The following is a 21,612-nucleotide window of genomic DNA, read 5'->3' as shown; positions in this document are numbered from 1 at the left end:
ATTGACACTGATCCTTCATCAAGTGTTTCCTTCTTCATTTTCAGATAATCAGATTTTGATTGAGATATAAAAGAGTATGGAGTAAGTTTTTCAATTTTCTTAATCAGTGTGTCACAGAATTCTGATAGAGAAGTGATCTGAACACAAAGTCATACTATCAGTTGATACCCATTGACTGTGCTGAACCATCTCATTAGAATCTTAGTCTTCTATTTTTTCATTTTCTAAGTTGGTTTGAAGCAATGAACTGGTGGGGCATTTTTCACACAGACGGTGCATACAGGCTTGGTTATTTATATCACATGATATTATTTTAATTAGATCTTGGTATGTTTCTTTAATAGAAATGGAATTTAGAAGCAATTTAACGTTTTGGTGGTAAATGCACACACATACAGTATGTGTTCCTGATGATCCTACAGGTATACACTGTTTTGGTCGAGGAGAAGCAAATTTTGAGAATCCTACTTTGTCTTCAGAATACTTTTTTTTTTTTTATTGAGAGAATACAGTTCAGTTAAATTACTTAAAACAAGGCACTTTTGTTCATTGGTATTTTTGTTGGTGATCACTTTGTCTTTTTCCCAGGCATTATTCTTGTGTTTTTGTCATCCAAATAAAAACTTTTTTCTTTCTGCACTGTATCATGAGGCAATGTCTTTCCCTTTTGTGCTCAGCCATCGATAAAATACCCTTCTCCATTAAAAGAGCTCTTGCTTGTCGTACCAAATATTCAGAAACCTGAAATTTGGAACTGACTTTCTGTTGAGACCAAGTTGGTGGCACAAGAGTAAGTAACTGAATTTTCCCCCAATTATTTGCATATTCAATTTTCTGTTTGATTTTGTCCATAAGTTCAACATGATGTTTTGCCTTTTCTTCCAGTTCTGTTAAATCACTGTCTCAGGGATAGTGCTTGCATCAGCAGCCAGCTCAACTTGATATGAATATGAAATTTTAGTTTTTAGAGCCCTAGCTGCTGATTCCAATTTTTGTTTGGCTGCTCCATACCGACTATGCTGAGCAACTGAATGCAACTTTGCAGGAGATACCCCTAAACTAGTTAAGCTAGTATTGAGCACAGATTTTTCAGGAGTCTTCACATTACTGTCATTTATATAGTCTGGTGATGAGTTGTCACCTGCTTGTTTTTCATTAATAAGTTTGATGCAGGTTGGGCATATCTTCTCCCCAGGAGTAATGCTAAATCCCCTCATTCTGAATGTCTTTGCCTTTTCTAAACTAATTTCACACAATCCAGATGAAACAGATCTGCTTATGGTGCTTTCTTATGTAGAGAGAATCAACACAGGTATCTGTCTTTGTGTTTATGAAACACTTAAATACAGTATGAATGACTGTTGCTTTATCACAATAAAAGTTCTTATACCTCACTGGTCAGTTCATTCACACAAGTCAGGGTATTATCACATATATCTTGTAGATACCGTCCAAGAAAACACTGTCTACTTATATTTCCCATACTGCTTCAGTCATAAAACCAACATTTGTCTTAAATAATTCAAAAGATGATTGGTGTAACCTGAAAAGTAATTAAATATTGAAAATGCATTCCATCCCATTGTTTCATTACAAAAGTATTTCACATTATTATTGTAACCGTAGGGGACTTACTTTTGTTTTTGAATGAATAGTTAAAAACCGCAACAATTGAATTTCTAACCAGTAACTGACTCTGGACACAACTCACTACAAGAGCTCAGAACACACAATTCAAAACAAAGGAACTGGATGATGCTATACATGTAGTGGCATTAAAACAGTGTTCTCAGATATGATTTGTTCCTAAGGAAATTCAGTGTAGCCAACTTTAGCAATGTAGTGGTGACATGGTAGTCACGAATTAGCGACTTCAGTATTGTAAATAGACTTCACAGGTTTTCCACCAGATCACGTTGTACAAATTCCACAATATTTCCTGGGAGCAACTGTTCGACATCTTCAGGTGGTTCAACCTTGCTGGTGGCTACGCGCGACTGAAGGGATCCAAACGTAGATGCCCTGTTTGTAGAACGCGCGCGAAGAATACACAGGTGCGGAACTTGTGTATGCGCAATGACTTGCGGGTAGATGGTGCCATATTCAAACTCCCTCTACCGAAAGTCGCAGAGCGGCTCTCCTGCGCATGCACTGTACGCTGCGTTTGCCAACAGTACAGCCAGACATTACTCACCGACGAGCGTACTAGACCAATGTTATCGAAGAATCTTTATTTTTCACACCATGATTTAATAGCAGCAAATGCAGGGTTCCAGGCTGTGCTCAGTTGAAATCCCACATCCTTGTTGATGAGATTATCAGCTGTACGGATATGTATTGCATCCTTAACGACGCAATTCCAGAAAGACGATTCCGGGGATAAAACTTCCATCTTTTCATAAATCATGCAATGTCCTGTCTTCAGACAGTGTTTCACAACTGCCAACTTTTCCAGTTGATGAAGGCGTGTATGACGCTGATGTTCATCACAGCGTTCTTGTATTGTGCGTCAAGTCTGGCCTATATATGCTACCCCACACTGACAAGGAATCTTGTACATACCACATTTCCTCAGGCCAAGGTCATCCTTAACCGAACCCAACAGGTTTCTCAGTTTTGCAGATGGTTGAAAAACACACTTAATTCAATATCTTCCAAGGACTCTTCTGATTCTTGACAACATGGCACCAAAATATGGCAAAAAGGCAAAAGTGGTGGGTGTCTTCATATCTTCATTCTGCTCCATAAACTGAACTCTCCTGTGCCTGAATACATTACATATCTGTCTCTCAGAATAACCATTTTGTCAGATCACTGTCTTCAAATGTTTTATTTCACTCGACAGACTTTTAGGATCAGATACCACATGTGCTCTATGAACTAACATATGTAGTGCAATACCGCATTGTGCAGGATGATGGCAGCATGTGGCCTGTATGTGTGGGCTTGCTGTAGACACTGTGTCCCAATGTTCCATCTGTTATACTTCGTACCAAAACATCAAGAAAAGGTAAAGCACCATCTTTTTCCACTTCCACTGTGAAGTTTATATTTGGATGGAGCGAATTCAGATACTGAAGAAACGCAGGTAGAGTATGAAGTCCATGTGGCCACACCACAAATGTACCACCCACATACTGCATTCTTCAAAGTGCTTCATAAAATAATTGGCCACCACAGCAGACAGAGGGATTTCCATGGCGACACCGTCCACTTGTTCAAAATATTGGTCATGAAATACGAAGTACCGGTGCATTGAAGTAAGTGTTTAAATAACGCTACTATGTCCTCCTCAAACTTGTTGCTAATGAGCTCCAAAGAGTCCTGCAAGGGCACCTTTGCAAATAAAGACATAACATCGAAACTTACAAAGAGATTCAATGATTGCAATCTAAGAGTTTTCAGACAACCTACGAAATCTTCAGAGTTTCGAATATGATGGTCGCACTTGCCTACGAGAGGTCCCAATAGTGATGTCAGATATTTGGCAACAAAAAGAAGTAGATGCTCCTATGTTACTTACAATGGGACAGAGAGTTTTATGATTATGTTGTGGAGGATCTGTTTCGTTGCAGTTGTTTTTGAGTGTGTGATTGAGTTTCGTTTATTTTCTGATTTTTATTTGTTGTCGGATTTTTTATTTTGAGGGGAGGGTGAAGGTTGGTGGGCGGAGGGGTTGATAGTTGGTAGGTTGTGGGCAGTTGAGAGTTTTTTGTTGCTGTTGTTTTGTGTGTGTGTGTGTGTGTGTGTGTGTGTGTGTGTGATTGGGGTGGCTGACCTAGTGTGTAGCACCGAAATTTTTTTAGGATAGACTTTTTTTTTCATGTCTATTGTTCGCGAGTTGTGATGTTTTGTGGGGTTTTTAATGTGTTGTTGGTTCAGTGTTATTTATCGCAGGTGTAGGTGTTTGATGTTTTGGTATCGCCTCTTGTGGTTGATTTAAGGAACTTACGGGAAGTATCCAATTCCAATGTTGGAGTTGTAGATGCATTTTGGTATCGTGAGCTGTTGTTGACCTATACAGGTCAAGGGAAGTGTCCAATTCCTATGTATGTCGTCATAGGTTTTGGGATAGTCAGTTGTAACTGACCTATATAGTGTTTTAGTTTATGCAGATTATGCAAATTATCACAGCTAAATGACAAGTAACAAGAATTTAAGGGACAAAATAAACTTTTGCTCTATTTGCACAACACATATTAATACATATGCATTATTTTCCATAGGAGCAGAAATAGGTTTACAATTTTCCATACTGAACTTTTCTAAGATTTTCCTTGTGTACAGAGGTTGATCAAGCCATAATTCTTCTCTGATGGCACTTCTTAGAATCTTCATGCCTAAGTATTGATTAATTTCCCCTAAATCATGCATATTAAATTCTGACTGTAACTGTTTATTTTTTTAAAAAAGAGTCCAGCTGGCTTTCACTATTGGTTAAAATAAATTACTGCAAGAGCTAAAAGGTATCTTAATGATGAATACTTCACCACTAATGAGAAAGTTTCATTGTAATCTATTCCTTCTTTCTGGGAATATCCTTTAACTGCCAATCTGGCTTTGAATTTTGGTATTGCACTCTCAGGATTTTTAATATTAAACACCCATCTTGTTCTTAGTGGATTTTTATTTTCAGACATGTCAACCCATTCATATGTATCATTGTCCACAAAAGATTGCAGCTCCTTTTCAACAGCCTTTTTCCAATCTTGAGCATTTGAACTTGCTAAAGCTTCATCAACTGTGATTGGTTCATTGATTGTTTGGGCAGCATACATTTCATACTCTGGATATTCTTTTGGTTTTGCTATACATGAAGACCGCCTTAAACTGACTTCCTCTGTTGAATCTACTTTCTCAATTTGATTCTCGGGTAGCACATCAGCTTCCTCTTTATTCTCGTCTTCCTCTGATTCAGTTTCCAACTCTGTTTCAGCACCATCACACATTATGCTTGGTTGCATTACTGTATTATTTTGACTACTTTAATTTAGGTCTATAACCCTCTAAAAATACTACATCTCTACTACTTATTATCTTCTTATTCACAGGATTACAAAATCTGTAGCCTTTTGAATCCTCACAGTAGCCAACAAAAATATATTTGAGATTTTGCACCCCATTTTCCTCTTAATGGTTTTGGAATCTGAACCATGGCTTCACATCCAAAGATTTAAGTGCTTTAGATCGTTTCTTCCCAGTCCATACTTAATAAGGTGTCTTATGTTTCACAGCTTTGGTAGGTGATCTGTTAATTAAATACATTGCTGTCGACACAGCCTCTGCCCGAAAACACTTAGGTAGCTCAACATTGCTTAATATACTTCTTGCCTTTTCTAAAATGGTTCTGTTGGCTCGTTCTGCAACTCCATTCTTAGAAGGACTGTATCGAATGATAGTCTGATGCCTAATACCCATTCCATTCAACTGTTCCTTAAACCGTCTGTTTACATATTCTGATCCATTGTCTGATCTAATAATTTTAATTTTCTTCCCAGTCTGTCTTTCGACCATTTTGCAATAAACAACAAATACATCATTCACTTGCTCCTTGCTACTTATAAAATTAATGTACATGTATCTAGAAAAATCATCTATGAATGTCGGGAAACAGAAGCTACCTCCAAGGGATTTATTCTCCATTGGACCACAGAGGTCCGAGTGTACGAGTTGCAAGACTTCAGTAGATCTGCTATGACTCAATTTAAATGGCAATCTATACTGCTTCCCTTGCAAACACACCTCATATTGGACATTATTCATTCCACAATTTTCCATCCCAGTTGCCATATTCTTCAGTCAAGTCATACTTTTCTAATTCAAATGTCCGAGTCTCCTGTGTCACAAGAAACCTTTTGCAGCATAAACAGAGTGATTTCCTGTTTCAGCAGTATTTTGATCTGTATTTACTTTATAAATACCTCTTACATTACTTGCAGAAGCTACAATATCACCACAAGAGTCCATCACTTTGGCTCCCTCTATATCAAAGATAACTTCATTACCCTTCTTTACTATTTTGCTTACCGACAACCAATTAGTTGCAATATTTTTTACATAATATACATCATGAGCAGTAACAATTTCCTTTTCCCCATTTACAAGCAAATTAAGATCCACTTTTCCTGCGATTTCACGCCTTAACTTAGATCCGTCAACTGTGGAAATTTCAATGTGCACAGATGCTCCTGAAACTAGGAACCATTCTGCATGATCGTCACTCACTTCATTAAAAGAGTAAAAAACAGAATATGCCTTACCTTTATGGGTAGTCTTTCTCTCAGGACTATTAGAATTAACATGCTTCTTTTCTTTTATGCTTTTCGTTACGCTGCGAAGCAATATGTCCAATTTTCTGGCATCTGAAACATCTTATTGGCTTCTTCTTCTTGTACTTACAGTATAATGCCGACACTGTTTCCTTTTCTGAAGCATTAGAATCTGGGGGTCGACAGAAGCGTCCGATCCCACGCGTCGGCTTTGACCCGTGACGTAAGGGTGTTGTCGTGTGTGACGTCATGACGGCGTGGAGTTTGGTTTGAGTGTGGCTGTCTCCAGTTCTGTTTTATCTTATTTTATTTACTTTTCTGATCTGTTCGTTCTATCTCGTGGGATTTTTTTTTTTTTAAAGTTAAAAACACTTATTACTTATTTTAATTATCTGTTTCACCCAATTTCTGTTTTAGTTTATTATATTTATCCTTCTGATCTGTTCGTTCTATCCCGTGAGATTTTTTTTTTTTTTTTTTAGACATAAAACACTAATCAGCTACTGAAGCATCTTTATCTTCTATGGGTTGCAGGGGTTACGACCCCTGGGGAGGTGGGTGGGTATTCATGCATGGCTGTCTTCACTTACACGTTGTAGCTACGCAAGGCGTCTAAATTTGTTTATATCTAGTTTTCCCCCCACCCAAAACACCCCATTTCCCGAGCTTGTCCTGTTAGTGTCATTAGGCTTCTTGTGGAAAGTGTGTGTGTTTGTTTTTGTTTCCGCCATATTTGTGACGTCATGGGTCAAAGCAGACGGGCGGGATCGGACGCTTCCGTATTTCCGAATCTGGTTCATTCATCACATACTGTAAAATCTTTACTTTAACACTATCCCCTGTAATGGATATTCCATAATTTTCCAAACCCATAATCATTGGCGAATATTTCTCTGGTAATCCAACTAACAAAGTTCCAATACATTCATCCGCAATTTCAAAACCAATATTCCTCAGATGATTGGAGATTCACATATTCATCCACGCTTTTACACTTATTCAAAACATCAGCTCACAAAGTAATTCTACTTTTCTGATTAAACCACCATCTTCAAATGCGTTTTTCAGTTTGTCCCATACATCCTTTGCTGACGTAGCCATTTCTATGTGAACATAATTCACTGGATCAATCAAAAGGCTTAGTTTTGATTTCGTCTTCCGATCCTTAGTAGCAAAACTCGATTCCGTAGGCTCCAATTTATCGTTTACGACATCCCATGATTCATCCAAGTGCAAATACGCCTCAACAGAAAATTTTCAGGTCGCGTGATTTTCGCACCCTACAAGCTGATCTATTTGCGGTATCTGTGTTGTACTCATTTTACAGTTATTTTTCTTCTTCATATAGTGTACACAATCTTAATTTATACGAACTTCTGCGCACCTTTTGTGCAAATACATGTCACCTTAAAGGTTATTATTTCACTTTAATCCAGTAACTGGTCCTATAACCTGTTGCAGTTTATGTAGATTAACGCAGCTAAATGACAAGTATCAACTATTTAAGGGGCAAAATAAACTTATGCTTTACTTGCACAACTCATATTAATACGTTTGGCTATGCAAATATATTACGTTGCCCATCAACAAACACGGAATTTGCATATTCAACAGTCTAATGCAGTCTGTACATCATATCTTGTGCGCCACTATGCATGCTGGAAAGTGTTTGTTCACATATCACAATTACTATGTATGTTGTCATAGGTTTTTGTATCGTCAGTTGTAAGTGTCCGATTCCCATGTGTCTTAGCTCAATATGTTTTGGTCAGTAGTTGTTGACTTACATAGGTCAAGGGAAGTGTCAAATTCCAGTTTTTGTTGTTGGTTTTGTGGTATCAATTGTTGCGGTCTGATTATAATTTTTGGGTGTTGCTGGTTTTTATTTTGTGGTACCGACAACTGCACCTGAGCTATGTATGTGAAGGGAAGTGACCGATTCCTGTGGATATTGTGAGTGTAGTGGAATATGGGAATTTTGTGTTGTTTTTATGTTGTCGTTTTGCGCAGTTTGGGGTCCTGGTGTGTGTCTTTGTGTGTTTATATTTAGTTTGTCCCCACCCAAAAACACCTAATTTCCCAAGCTGATCCCATTAGTTTGATTATATTTTTGGAGGGAGTTGTATTTGTTGCTTTTATATATATTTTCCCGTTTGTTGCCATGTTTATGTAATGACATCATAGGCACCATATATGAGGCATTGAGAGTGGTCGTTTTCGCCATACTGGTGACATCATGAATCAAAGCATACTGGTGGAATCTTACACTTCTGTAATCACTACTCCTCTTAGCAATGATAAGAAACTGCAAGAAAGTTTTATGTACAATATGTGTAGTGATGCAGTATCATGCTTGTGGGCTACTGTATTATAGCTGCTGATATGAGTTTGAAATGTGTACACATAGGCTTTGTATACAGAAACCTATGAAGGTATGGCATTGAGGGGTAATTATCTGACAAAAATGTGATTTTCGCTATAATTTTGGTACCTGTTCTTTTTTAATAAGCATGTTTTCTGTGATATTCCCACATTACCAAACATCTGGACAAAATTTCACACTGTTGCCTCACACAGGATCCTACAGTAAATTGAAACAGGGCCTGGAAATTACCCCACAGAATGGGATAAATCTTATTCAAGGGGTCATTTCCAGGCAGCTGGTTCCTGCATTATTTAAAGGACTATTATGAGTACAAACTGGAATAATAGCAAGACAAACTGTGTTCTGGTGAACACTATAGATAATTATTAATTAACTGGCATTAAAAGATGTGAACCTTTAAAACATAAATAGTATTTCAGAACAATGTATGTTTCAAAACTCTGTAGAGCTCTCTGTTATATTTATGACAGTGATGTAGAGTTGTTTCACATCATCAATGGCTTGAACATGAGAGGGGTACATTGAGTGTCACGGCTAACATAGAAAACAAGGGTTCTGCAACAAATTTCACATTTACTATCTATAGCCATCAATATCTATGCTTTCCTAACTTCTTAAACAATCCCACATCAACTTCTGATAATTTTTTGTTTTGGATGGAATTATGCAGAAACTGGTCTTCTCAAACTGTGTAGGCCTACATTCTGATCATCTTTTACACTAAGTCACTCCATTTGGCTTTTAGGAAATAATAAATTATGTAAACTGTGAATGGATCATTTGTGACATTTCTTCTTGCTTCTTGTATGAGCCCTATTTTCTTCACTGTCAAATCATATCATTTGTTAAAGTTTTGCCACTGGTCATTTCCTGGTCTGTTGTTAGTAAACAAAGTAAAAATGTTATTTTCAGGCACATATTTATACAGTGCCTTTCACTTCTTTTGTTAGTTCGAATTCTCATTTCATCATACAGTTCATTTTCTAGAATGGGCTAATTGTGTTCCTTCCAGTTGTGTCACCTTGTCCTTTAATATAAAGAAATAACAAGCCCTTCTGCAGGCAACATTTCTGAGGCGTACTACAGGATTTTCATTTACTTCTTTAGTCATTCTTAGTAGCTTATTTTCTGAGTGGATTTAATTTTCTACTGTGTGTTCACGGCCTTTAGAACAAAGACTGATACTTTGTGCTCAAAATAAGTCAAGCTTATTTTATAAGGCCACTCACATAATAATCCGTCTGAAAAACATTAAAACCAGAGTTTTTCAAAATTTCTCTGCAATGTCTAGAAATTTTATTTTTTGTTTGATGCTTGCTAATAATTCTGTAGAAAATTTTGGTGCTGCTGATGCAACTGAAAACTATGCTAGCATACTCCATTAATGCCGGCAATTTTGTAATACAGTCACTACAACACGAATTAGTCTTAAACGCTGTTAAACATTTTGTACTGTTACATATTCAGCTGTACAGTTCAGTGGTACACTGGAAGCATATACCCATTTCCACAAATGAATTACACTAAATTTCTCCTTGATGACAGTCATCTCTCTAAAGTTAATACAAACGATCTAGATGGAAAAACTAGATATGTAGCAACTATGTCCAAGTGACTTGGTGGACGCACTTTCATTTATCGTAACTTTCGAACAGTAGTTATTGACACAGAAACAAAATTTTCCGTTTCGAGAATTCATTAATTTGTTGCTAACGTAATGACACTGCTTTGCTCCTTTTTGCCTCACAATAACAGAGTCGCACCCAGCGAAATTGAGTGAGCTCGGCTGCCATATTACAAAGTTTTAGTTCACACGATTCAGCTCTATAACCGAATTTATTTATTAAGGCAATTAAAAACAGTTTAATTAACACTCTAGCGCAATAAATACTTACCATTCTGACACAACCGATGAGGAGGACCCTGCTCCAATCCTGCACACCAATATCGTGCAGATGCTCCCTCGCAACCGCTGCCCTGCGACATAGACGCGACAGATAACTGATTCTCGTTGCCATAGTTGGATTAAATGGTGTTTAACGCTGATTTGAGGAAGGACAAAGATATTCCGAGGTCAGCAGGTCACCAGCAGCAGACAGCCTTAACCGGTTTATTGCAAGTGTTCGGCGATAGAGGGCAGTTGAAACACACGGCGTCCAAAGATGTGTAGCACTGGAGACTTTCCAGTGTGGCCTACCAAAGGGGGAAACTCTCTGAAGGGAATGAAAGATGTGAATGAATAACGTAAACAGATTAAAGACAACTAAATACAAAAATACATTTATTTGTCATCGTTCATACGCGTAATGGGCGATAAAGGCACGTGCCTTTTTCCTTGTCCCTGGCACATTCACATATTATGGAATTCAGCACCAACCTTTTCTGTCTAATCGCAAATTACACTGTGTATTTGAAATTTATTTATATATAGAAAAATTCGAGTCCGTCAGCGTAATATAATAAAACTATACTGTTATGGCTAGCTTACTAGGAATGCCTCCCTTTAGAAATGTGTTATTCAATTGTTCTTCCTTTTCCTGTGACGTTTGTTACGAGATCGGAATTGCAATGAGAAAAATAATAACTTGATCTGAAGTCAGAGTTATCAAGAAGGAAACAAAACATAAGATTAACGTAAACATATCAAATAAAGGCTAATAATGAGTGACAGAGCTCTGCTGAAAAGACAAGGTGCTTTCTGGTACTCACCTATAGGACTGGCATAGCGTTGCCGAGATAAGGTATGTACTGTTAAATCAAGTCCTTTAAATGTGAGTGCCACAGCGATAAGCCGTCTTATCAGCCGAAGAATAGATGTAAATTTTTTCATCCCATCGGACCCCCCTCCCCCACCAGCTCGAGATAATACGCACGCTCATGTGTTACATGCTACAGTGTGTGTTCGCGGTCAGTTGACGGTTTCTAAAATATCGGCGACATTTTGCAGGTATGAAAGACAAGTTACTTCTGTACATAATTCGAGTGTGTATAAATACGACAGCCGTGTTCTAACGCAGTGTACAGATCGAAGTGAAGGAAAAAGGGAACGTGATTTTCAATGCAACGGTGTAACTCGTGTGTCGGCTTTTGGGCATGACTGATGCGCTAGATTACGTGTATTATATCTATTGGCTCCATGCTTGATACAGATTAATTTTGATTCCCTGCTCAGAAGAGTTTGCGATCGCATGGGAATTTAATTTGACACTCATGTATAACATGTTACATTTTAATTTTGCCAGACCGGCTAGGAACTTGTGAGAAGCACATGCTCTGTTTGAAGCAACAATTCGAAATTATACATTATATTAATTGAAATATGATGATAGACATCCTCAGTCTGAGATGTATATAGTGCAAGATTTGCATTAAATCAAAAAACACCAGTGACAATGATAAATTATTTATTTACAGGTTGCAGTCAAGGTGCCATGGCTTCTAAAAGTTCTCATCATTACAGAAGCCTCCTTTATTGACATGCGAATGACAGGAACGTGAAATTTAGTGTTTTGTCTTGGTTGACAGTAGCTGACTTTAGTATGTTTATTGAGAGATTTAAGCAAGTACTTGAAATGGAGAACTTAAGGTAAGATAATATTACTTGTGTATGCCTCTTACAGCACTGGACATGTTGATACATATTTGTTTAAACATGTTGCATGAGTAACTTGTCATTGCTTGAAAATGTAGGTATATTGAGCAAGTAGTGAGGACAGGGTAATACAAATGCCAGAAATGTTAAATGAATAACTGAACTTTTGACTTGTGCATTTCAGCTGTACACCTATTTAGTTTAGTAGAGGCCTAATAATTTATTTGTACATGAATTATATTGCAGTGATATAGACTGTCAGCTTAATCCAAGGAAAATGTGAGACATTCAAACAAATATGTACAAATAGACATGCTTAATGAGGAGAGGAAAGGTAGTGGTGAATGTGACATTTTTTAAATGCTCGGCATTAATGATAAAAATAGGTAACACATGGATTTCATGATAGACATACCTAAGAAATGAACTTCCTCTGTTACAGTGTTTTCTGAATGAATGGAATATCAATTCAAAATGTAGTTCAGTTAATGTTAAAGGTCATACTTACTGTAACACATATTGATTGAAGGATTTGAGCTAACAATCACTTATTATGGGTCTTCTTAAATGCAGTTCAAGAGTTTTCAGTGTGTTTTCGCTCATTTTAGTTATCAGTAGGCTTTATGTATTATAATTAATTGATAATATGTAAAGTTGTGTGAGGGGTTGTTAAACATTCCGGTACAAAGTATTCATTGTAATAGGAAAACCATTGATAGTTTGCAGCTACACTTTGAAACTACTCTTTCAGTAAGTAAACCGTATGTCTTGTAATAGGCCTAACTCGAAGTCCATGATCTCACATATTAAGTTTTGACAGAGTTAAATAATTGACACTATTGTGTTGTAGTGGACTGTGACCTTACCATGGCTTTTGGTTGTCTGCACTGTAATCTTATAGCCTACTTAGGAATGTAAAATGCTATGACATTAATGGCAACTCACATGCCTCAATGCATTCTTATCTCCCTTCCTATTAAATTTGCTGTATTACATATGGCATTGGAAGAATTTTGAAGAGATCAGATAAAACAAAAAGCAAAATCAAAATTCAAAGTAAATTCGTTTGGATAAAAGTATTCTGGTAAGAATTACTGTGTTGATTTGTGAACATAGAGAACAAGCCAAGCTTAAAATTAGCTTGCTACCTACAGCTTGGAATGTGATTGAAATAACTGCTCTCTGGACAAGTATTTAGATTAATAAATGATGTAAATGCACAGATAGAATCTTGTCTCTTCTACTTTAAACCTGTTTATTGAAGAAAAATATCAGCAATGCCATTACTATTCTCTTTCAAAATGAGGAAGAATTACAGGAGCTGCTGAATGGAATGGCAGTCTACTGTGCACAAAATATGGCTTGAAAGTAAACTAGAAGAATTTGAAGTATTGAAGAGGAGCAGAAATGAGATAATCAGAACTGGGGACTTCATAATAGACTCGGTGCAGAAATTCTGCTATCCAGAAAAGAACGTAATAATCGGACAAATCAAGGGGGATATTGGAAGCAGACTAGTGTAGGCAAAAATGCATTCATTGCCAAAAAAAAAAAAAAATGTACTAGCATCGAGCGTAGATCTTAATTTAAGAAAAACATATCTGTGTGTGTGTGTGTGTGTGTGTGTGTGTGTGTGTGTGTGTGTGTGGTGGTTTTTTTTTAAAAAAAAAAGAGCACAACATTTTACAGAAGTGAATTGAGGACTGTGAGGGAACCCAGAAAAGAAGAATGTGAGTGTTTCAAATAAGATGTTTCAGAAGGATGTTGAAAATTGAGTTGTCTGATAAGAAATTAAGAAGTTCTTTATGGAATTTGCAAGGAAAGGAACATGTGGAATAAATTTACTGTGGGAAGGCACAAGCTGATAGGACATGTGTTAAGGTATTGAAGAATAGCTTCCATGGCTCTGAGTGAAGGAAACTGTAGAAAGGCAAAAATTTGAGGGCAAGCAGAAATTGGAATATTCGTGACAAATAATTGAGGGTGTTAAATGGAAGTGCTACTCTGAGAGGGAGAGGTTTGCACAGGAGGAGGAGAAGAAGAAGAAGAAGAAGACAGATGACCAATAAAATTCTATCATCATAATCAAAATTATTTACATCCTGGACTCTGCTAAGTTAATGAAGTAAGCAGAATTCTGAAGTGGCTTTATCACAATAAATCTTAAACTAGAAATCATTTTTGATTGACAACTAATCCTCCTTTCTAGTCCTATGTCTCAAAAGTAATTTAATATTGTATGTTTATAAAAGAGATAGTAACAGCATTTCAACAGCTTTGTTCCTTCATTCATATTTCAAACTATTTATTACCCTGGCAGCCAGACAGTGGTCATGTATGTATGAGCTGTGTATGTGTGCGTGTTTGTTGTGTATTTTGGAAGATCACCTTCTGACCAAAAGCGTGCATGTTTAGTAGTCTCTTTTTGTTGTGCCTGTCTGTGACTCACCATCTCTGCTGTAAGGTGAATAGCAATCTATCCTTTTCATAATACTGTCTTATTCCATTCCGGATTTTTAGGTTTTTCATTGTTTTATTTATTGATTAGCAGTTTAAAGAAATTAAGGGAAGATCAAGATAGAAATTGATTTTTCCCAGTGTAAAACGGTCTTTGTTGTTTTCTTCCTGTCAGAATTTTCTGTCCCTGCTCCCCTTTGTTCAGTCCACCTCCTTAAGTTCCTACCTTTTCAATAAAAAAGAAATCTGGCACTAGAAATGTACTTTCAGCATCAGTATTTTTGCATACCCCCTCTTGTGGCAAATCATTGAGTGTCCAGGTTGGAATTTCAACAGTGTTATGAAAGGATAAATCACAACTCACCGTAAAGATGACACAGTGTGTTGCAGACAGGCACAACAAAAAGACTGCTTCCCATCAAGCTTTCAGCCAAAGCCTTCTCCAAAAAGTAAAACACACACGCGCACACACGTACATTTACACAAGGAAGCACACTCATGCACAAATGACCGCTGTCTCTGGCCGATGTGTGCACAAGGTTTTCTTGCTTTTGTGGTTTTCATTTCTGGAGAAGGCTTTGGCCGGAAGTTCAATGTGTAATAGTCCTTTTGTTTTCCTATCTGCAATTCGATGTATCTCTTTACAGTGAGTAGCAATCTATCCTGTCATAATAGTGTTAAATTATTAGTTGTGGTAGGTTTGCTGTGCTCCTCTCATGCTCACACCTTCCACTGCATCCTACATAACAAGATGGCGTAAGACAATCCTTGACATTTCGCAGCACTGTTGCCAGCTTTCAACTGCAAAGCACCAACGGCTGCAGGCAAAAATGTTACACATCTACAGAGCTGTGACAACACTGAGCATTACCATAGAGACATTTACAAAATCATATTATGTTATTGGTTGAGGTAGGCCCACAAAGCTGCCATACTCATTCCACTACAGCTGTCAGAGATCAACTTACGCCAACCAAATTATAGAGATCCACTCACTAATGAAATCACTGCATAAGGAAAATGCAGCTGTGGTACAGAGATTAGTTGAGTTTCACCAATACGAACATTATCGTGTAAATGTTTTGCTAATAGACATTTTAGCACAGTTTTGTACAGGGGGAGAATTAGTGAACTATATGAAAAAAACGTTAATTAGTTACATGCTACAGTGTGCACACACTTTATTCAATATGTAAACATCACTACAGATATTCGGATTGAGGTTATGACATGTTCAACACGCCTGCCATCATTGGCGATGATGTGGCGCAGAAAAATACCAAATCTGCAATGATTTTGGGGTTATTGCTGTACACTTTGTCTTTAATATAGCTGCACAAAAAGGAGTAGCATGTGTTCAGATCCGGACAATAGGGCGGCCAATCAAGGGCCATGCTAGTGGCATCTAGGTACCTCAGAGACAGAATGCGGTCCCCAGATTGCTCCTCCAGGATATCAAGCACTCTCCTGCTTTGTTGGAGTTGATCTGCGTCCTGCATGAAGCACATCTTGTCAAAATCAGGATCACTTTGGATAATGGGGATGAAATCATCTTTCAGAACCTTCATGTTCCGTTCAGTAGTCACCAAGCGATCAAGGAATATTATTCTGTGACTGGACATTACCACCACATAGTCACCTGTTGAGGGTGAAGAGACTTCTCAGTCATGAAATACAGTTTCTCAGTCCCCCAAATGTGCTAATTTTGCTTATTGACAAAACACTCCAAATGAGAGAGGGGCTTCATCACTAAACCAAACCATACAGCGCATACAAATTCCCATCATGCCCTGTGGTCAACCATGCAATTTGAGCATCCTAACGCAAACCATTCAGAAGTTACGACACTTTTATTTCATATAGTTCAATAATTGTCACCCTGTATGTATTGTTAATATTTCCAATAAGTTGTCATATGAAATATAGCTTTAGAACTTCTGATTGTAAACTAGAACTAAAAGTTTTTTTTACTGTGGAACGATGTTGAAATATCTTTTAAACTTATTTACAGTAAAGTCGCAGCAGTTTGCAAGTCCTTGGTGCGGGTCTTGTTCGTGCTACTGAACAATATATACTGCATACCAACATATGTTCTGTGGATGGTGCTGTTTGCACCCTTGAGGAAATGCAATCCGGATCTTTACTGGAAAATAGAAGGCCAATTTTTTCATGGGCTCCTTGCTATGGTTGCTATGTGGAGTTGGTCAGCAGGATATGATAGTAGGTGAAAATTCACTTTCCATTGTGATTGTTATCATGAAATCTGTTGTTTGTTCATGGTGATACTGATGTTTTTGTGTTCCGACAGCTCGCAAGGTGCTGTACCAGTATGTATAGAAATTCATGCTAGCACGTTCAGGTGTGAGTCTAGTACTTTGTATCTTGCATTTGATGAAATACCTGCCATTAAGAAAATTTTGAACTATATATTACAAATAAAATATGTATCTCACTTATAATACAGAGGTTGGACAGTTGTAATTAGTAACATGACTAGATTATGGGAGCAGGATCTAGGGGGCTCAAGAATATCTCTAGATTTTCAGTCAAAACTGGTTCTTTAAATTTCGTAAATAGTGTTTCACAGTTTGCGCATACCTTCAGTTGTTTTTTATTTGTGCTGCCTTTCTCTGTATGCATCCAATGTCCCCCGTTATTCCTATTTTAGTGTGGGTCCCCCCACACTTCAGCAGTATTCTAGGATGAGTTTCTTAAGTTTTGTAAGCAGTATGCTTTGTAAACTGATTGGATTTTGCTAATATTTATTTTTATTTGTTTTTTTGTATATAAAATACAAGTCTCATGGATATCTATTTATTGCAAATCACTCACTTAGTGGAAAATTTCAAATGCGTGAAAAAAATCACAGGTGACTACTGGTAGAGTGGTAAAAGTCCTCAAATCAGTTTGCCGCATAATCCTTGAGTATATTCTAAGTTTGAATATGATGAATTTCTGTGATACAGGAAAGCTTCTGTCTTCAAATCAGCATGGATTTATAAAACATCACTCATGCAGAACTCAACTTGCCCATTTGTTGCACAATTTCCTGATAATCAGAAATAAAGGCCAGTCAGCAGACTCCATATTCCTATATTTCTGGAAAGAACTGGATGCAGTGCCCATTGCAAACTGTTAATAAAGGTCTGAGCATACAGAATAGGTTCCCAGGTACGTGAGTTGACTCTAAGACTTCTTAAGCAATAGAACCCAGTATGTTACCCTGGACACAAGTGTTCATCAGAGACTGTTAGGAGGGGCAAAGTGATGTGAAATGGTTGGTTGATTTGGGAGAAGGGACCAAACAGCTAGGTCACTGGTCCCATTGGGTTAGGGAAAGATGGGGAAGTAAGTCTACCATGCCCTTTCACATGAACCATCCCAGCATTTGCCTGAAACGATTTAGGGAAATCACAGAAATCCTAAATCAGGATGGCTGGACGTGGGTTTGAACCATCGTCCTCCCGATGTGAGTCCAGTGTGCTAACCACTGCGTGCACCTCGTTCGGTGAATTTAAATGGAAGTAGCGTGTAAGATAGGCTGTAGGGAAGGCAAATGGTCAACATCTCTTTATTGGAAGAATTCTAGGAAAGTGTTGCTCATCTGTGAAGGATACACTCTACAGGAAGCTAATATGATCCGTTCTTGAGTACTGCTAGAATGTTTGGGATTCCCACCAAGCTCTATTGAAGCAAGACATCAGAACCAGTCCAGAGGCATGCTGCTAGATTTGTTACTGGTAGGTTAAGCCAACATACATGCATGTATTATGGAGATGCTTCAGGAACTAGAATGGGAATCTATATAGCAAAGATGGCGTTAAGAAAATTTAGAGAATAGGCACTTGCATCTGACCACAGAACAGTTCTACTGTTGTCATTGTACATTTTGTCTAAGGACCTTGAAGACAAGATAAGGACTCATACGGAAATATATAGGCAGTTATTTTTTACTTGGTCCATTTGCGAGTCGAACAGAAAAGCGAATGGGTGGTATTGGTATGAGGCACCATCTGCCGTGCAGCATATGGTGGCTTGTGCAATATGAGGTGTGATCAGAAAGTAACAGGAATTTTTGTGTTTCTTTGAAAATTTGTATTTATTGAACTACATCAACTTTGTCCACTTCAGAGTAATCCTCCTGAGATGTAATACACTTCTGCGAGTGCTTTTTTCCAATCTTGGAAGCACTTCTGGAACACTCTCTTTGTTATGGTGTTCAGCTCTTTCAGAAATTCTGTTGTTATCTCATCAGTTGTGGCAAAACTACGTCCTTTCACAATTTTCTTCAGTATCGGTAGTAGAAAGAAGATGCAGCGGTCTATGTGCAGTGAATATGATGGCTGAGGCAACATAATGGTTTCATTTTTTTGTCAAAAAATCACGTACAAGGGGATTCCGTGGTAACCCACAGTAAATTTTGAAACCAATATTTTATTATGTTGACTTATTATCAATCTATAAACCCATATTTTCTTTTTTTATATTATCATTGTAAATTGTGTCATTCAGGCAAAGATCTTAAAGTGTTATTTAAGCAGGGAAGAGTATTAAAACTAAAGAACAAGAATGTAATTTATGTTGTGACTTGTGTTACAAATTTGGGACATCCTATTCCTAATGTGCATTTTGGGTCAAAAGTGTCCGCAAAATATTAGGAGTATGGATCTGGTTTTTATCACAGAAAATGCGTATTAGGTTGGCATTCAAATGACAGAGTTACAGATTTCTAAAAAATTTATACCATGACAAATACAATAATATATTGAAAAAGACACGTGACTCAATGTTACGTGACTCAATGTTACTTGCTACTTGTTGTTGGAAAAACTTTTTTCCTGCAAGCAGAGAAATGAAAATATGACACTATGTGCCAAATAAGATAAACTTAACATTAACATTTCATTTTTCAAACACTATGAGAAATTATAAGAGCATGACATCTGGTGTAAATTCAATTAAGTCAGAGAAATGAAAATATCCTCTTGCACTGACAACATCAAGTATATTAATTTTCTTTATAATTTCATCACATTTTACAGGCCATTTCCAATAGTGACCAGCACACTCCATTGCGCTGATTAAGTAAGAATTTCCAAAAACTGCATGTACTTCTCCAGCACTGAATTTACTGTCAAATTCTACTTTGTACCAGTCTCCAGTTTTCACACTTTCTATAGTTTCTTCAGTATGATGATCTGCAGCAGCAAAATTCTTTGGAGACAGCAGATATGTTTGTAGCACTCCTTTCTTGTAGTGAATGCTTTTTGTGTTTGGTACTGATGGTGCTGAAGAAAATATTTAAGCCAGATTAAGTTTCACATTGATTCCTTGAATTGCATTAACAGACACATGAAAGATCTGTATAGTTGTGGTACTTGCAGCTACCTGAGCGAAAGTTGATGCATCACCTACTGTGAATTTTTGCTTTTTTACTGCATTCCCCACTAGCCGTTCGGCAACTGCACCAATTCAATCTACGGCTCCTTTACCATGGGATGTAGCAAATAAGTTCCAATAAGTTTCCAAATTATGAAATGACTGAAATTGAGGTACAGCAGCAGTAATATATTTGTTTTTAAATTAGGAGGCAGGTCCATCTGACCAGATTGATGGACCAGATTGAAAGTACCTTCATATTTTCCGGTATAGTTGACAGTACCTTGCTAATGTAACCAATGTCCTTGCTTATGTTGACTCAACTGTAGAAACTTTTGTTTCTGCTTCTGCTGGCTTTTTTGAGCTTCTTCCAGATGCTTCTTCTTAAATTCTTCATATTTTCCTTCACTCTTTAACTTTTCCCTCTTCCTACTCTGTCTTTCTGCTGCTACTAAGGGCATCCTCTTCTTCTAACCTTAAAATAATACAACTGTGACTCAGATTACGTGACTCAGGTTACACATTTAATTTTCTGTGTTTACAATATTGGTTGAAAATGAGAAATTTTTAGTAATATACTTTTATACATTCACACTAAGAAGTAAATTACTGAACAAGATAAAGGTAATTCTAATATCTCTCTTGGTATAAAAATTACATTAAAGTGACTCGTGTTACATGAAAATTCATGCTGTTATATTATATTATTTATCCCAACCATTAATTTACCCACTTCAGTTTTTCACTCGTTCTGCAGTACATTAGGGCATGTAACAGTAATATAAATAAAGATATGCTAATTCTTACCAGCCATTTAGTTGAAATGAAGGTCCAAAATCTCCAATAATTCACACTCTCATCACATGAAAACATTGGCATTATAAAAATGGCTTTGCCACAGTCATAGTTTTCTTAGGATTGCTTCATGCAAATGGCGCATAGCTTCCATTTAATATTTCTTATTGACCATATAATTATAAGGCAGGAACTTGTGATGCACTATCCCTTGTAATTGAAGAACACAGTGAAAAGAATGTTCATATGTGATCAAACTTGTCGAATTTAATTTGATCTTGGCTCTTCAGGCAGTTTCATTTGGGATGATTGAGCCTTGGTTTCAACATCATATCCGTATACTCAAGTTTTGTTACCCGTTATAACCTTCTTTGGAAGTTCTGGATAATTATCTACTTCATTCAGCAATTCCTAAGCAATGTCTGCATGACGTCACTTTTGATTGAAATTCAACACTTTTGTAACAAAACTGTGCTGCTATGTGTTTCACACCCAAAGCTTCCAAAAAAATGCTTGACATGAGCCAAAGGATATGTCAGCATCACCAGCTACATCTCTAATGGTGATTCGGCAATTTTCAAGAACCATTTTCTTTACTTCTTCCCCATTGTGGTGAAAATAGCCTCGGTAATGACCCATACCAGTGTTGGGCTGGTGCCTGCTTTTGTGCAGCATGATCAGCCCCAGTTGAACCGCTCTGTCAGGAGAGTAAATATGGAGTTGGATCAGTTGCG

General features: G+C 37.3%; 2 protein-coding genes across 4 annotated transcripts in view; one reads left to right on the top strand and one right to left on the bottom strand.

The window, feature by feature from the left end:
* LOC126210360 (fumarate hydratase, mitochondrial-like) overlaps positions 1-10,856 on the bottom strand; it is a 96,805-nt gene extending 85,949 nt beyond the window's left edge. Inside the window, exon 1 of the mRNA XM_049939575.1 lies at positions 10,551-10,856. Within this exon, the coding sequence (XP_049795532.1) occupies positions 10,551-10,673 (123 nt within the window). The 5' untranslated portion in view covers positions 10,674-10,856. The remainder of the gene's footprint in view (positions 1-10,550) is intronic.
* A 324-nt stretch (positions 10,857-11,180) lies between these two features.
* The window catches only part of LOC126210363 (acyl-CoA:lysophosphatidylglycerol acyltransferase 1-like), a 61,454-nt gene continuing 51,022 nt past the window's right edge, over positions 11,181-21,612 (top strand). The window contains exons 1-3 of one of the 3 annotated variants that reach the window (XM_049939577.1): positions 11,181-11,396; positions 12,070-12,241; positions 16,716-16,924. In XM_049939577.1, the coding sequence (XP_049795534.1) occupies positions 12,195-12,241; positions 16,716-16,924 (256 nt within the window). In that variant the 5' untranslated portion in view covers positions 11,181-11,396; positions 12,070-12,194. The other 2 variants (XM_049939578.1, XM_049939579.1) reach the window with 2 other exon arrangements.

Source organism: Schistocerca nitens, chromosome 10 (assembly GCF_023898315.1).
Source record: "Schistocerca nitens isolate TAMUIC-IGC-003100 chromosome 10, iqSchNite1.1, whole genome shotgun sequence".
Lineage (NCBI taxonomy): Eukaryota > Metazoa > Arthropoda > Insecta > Orthoptera > Acrididae > Schistocerca > Schistocerca nitens.
This window is presented reverse-complemented; position numbering and strand designations above follow the sequence as displayed.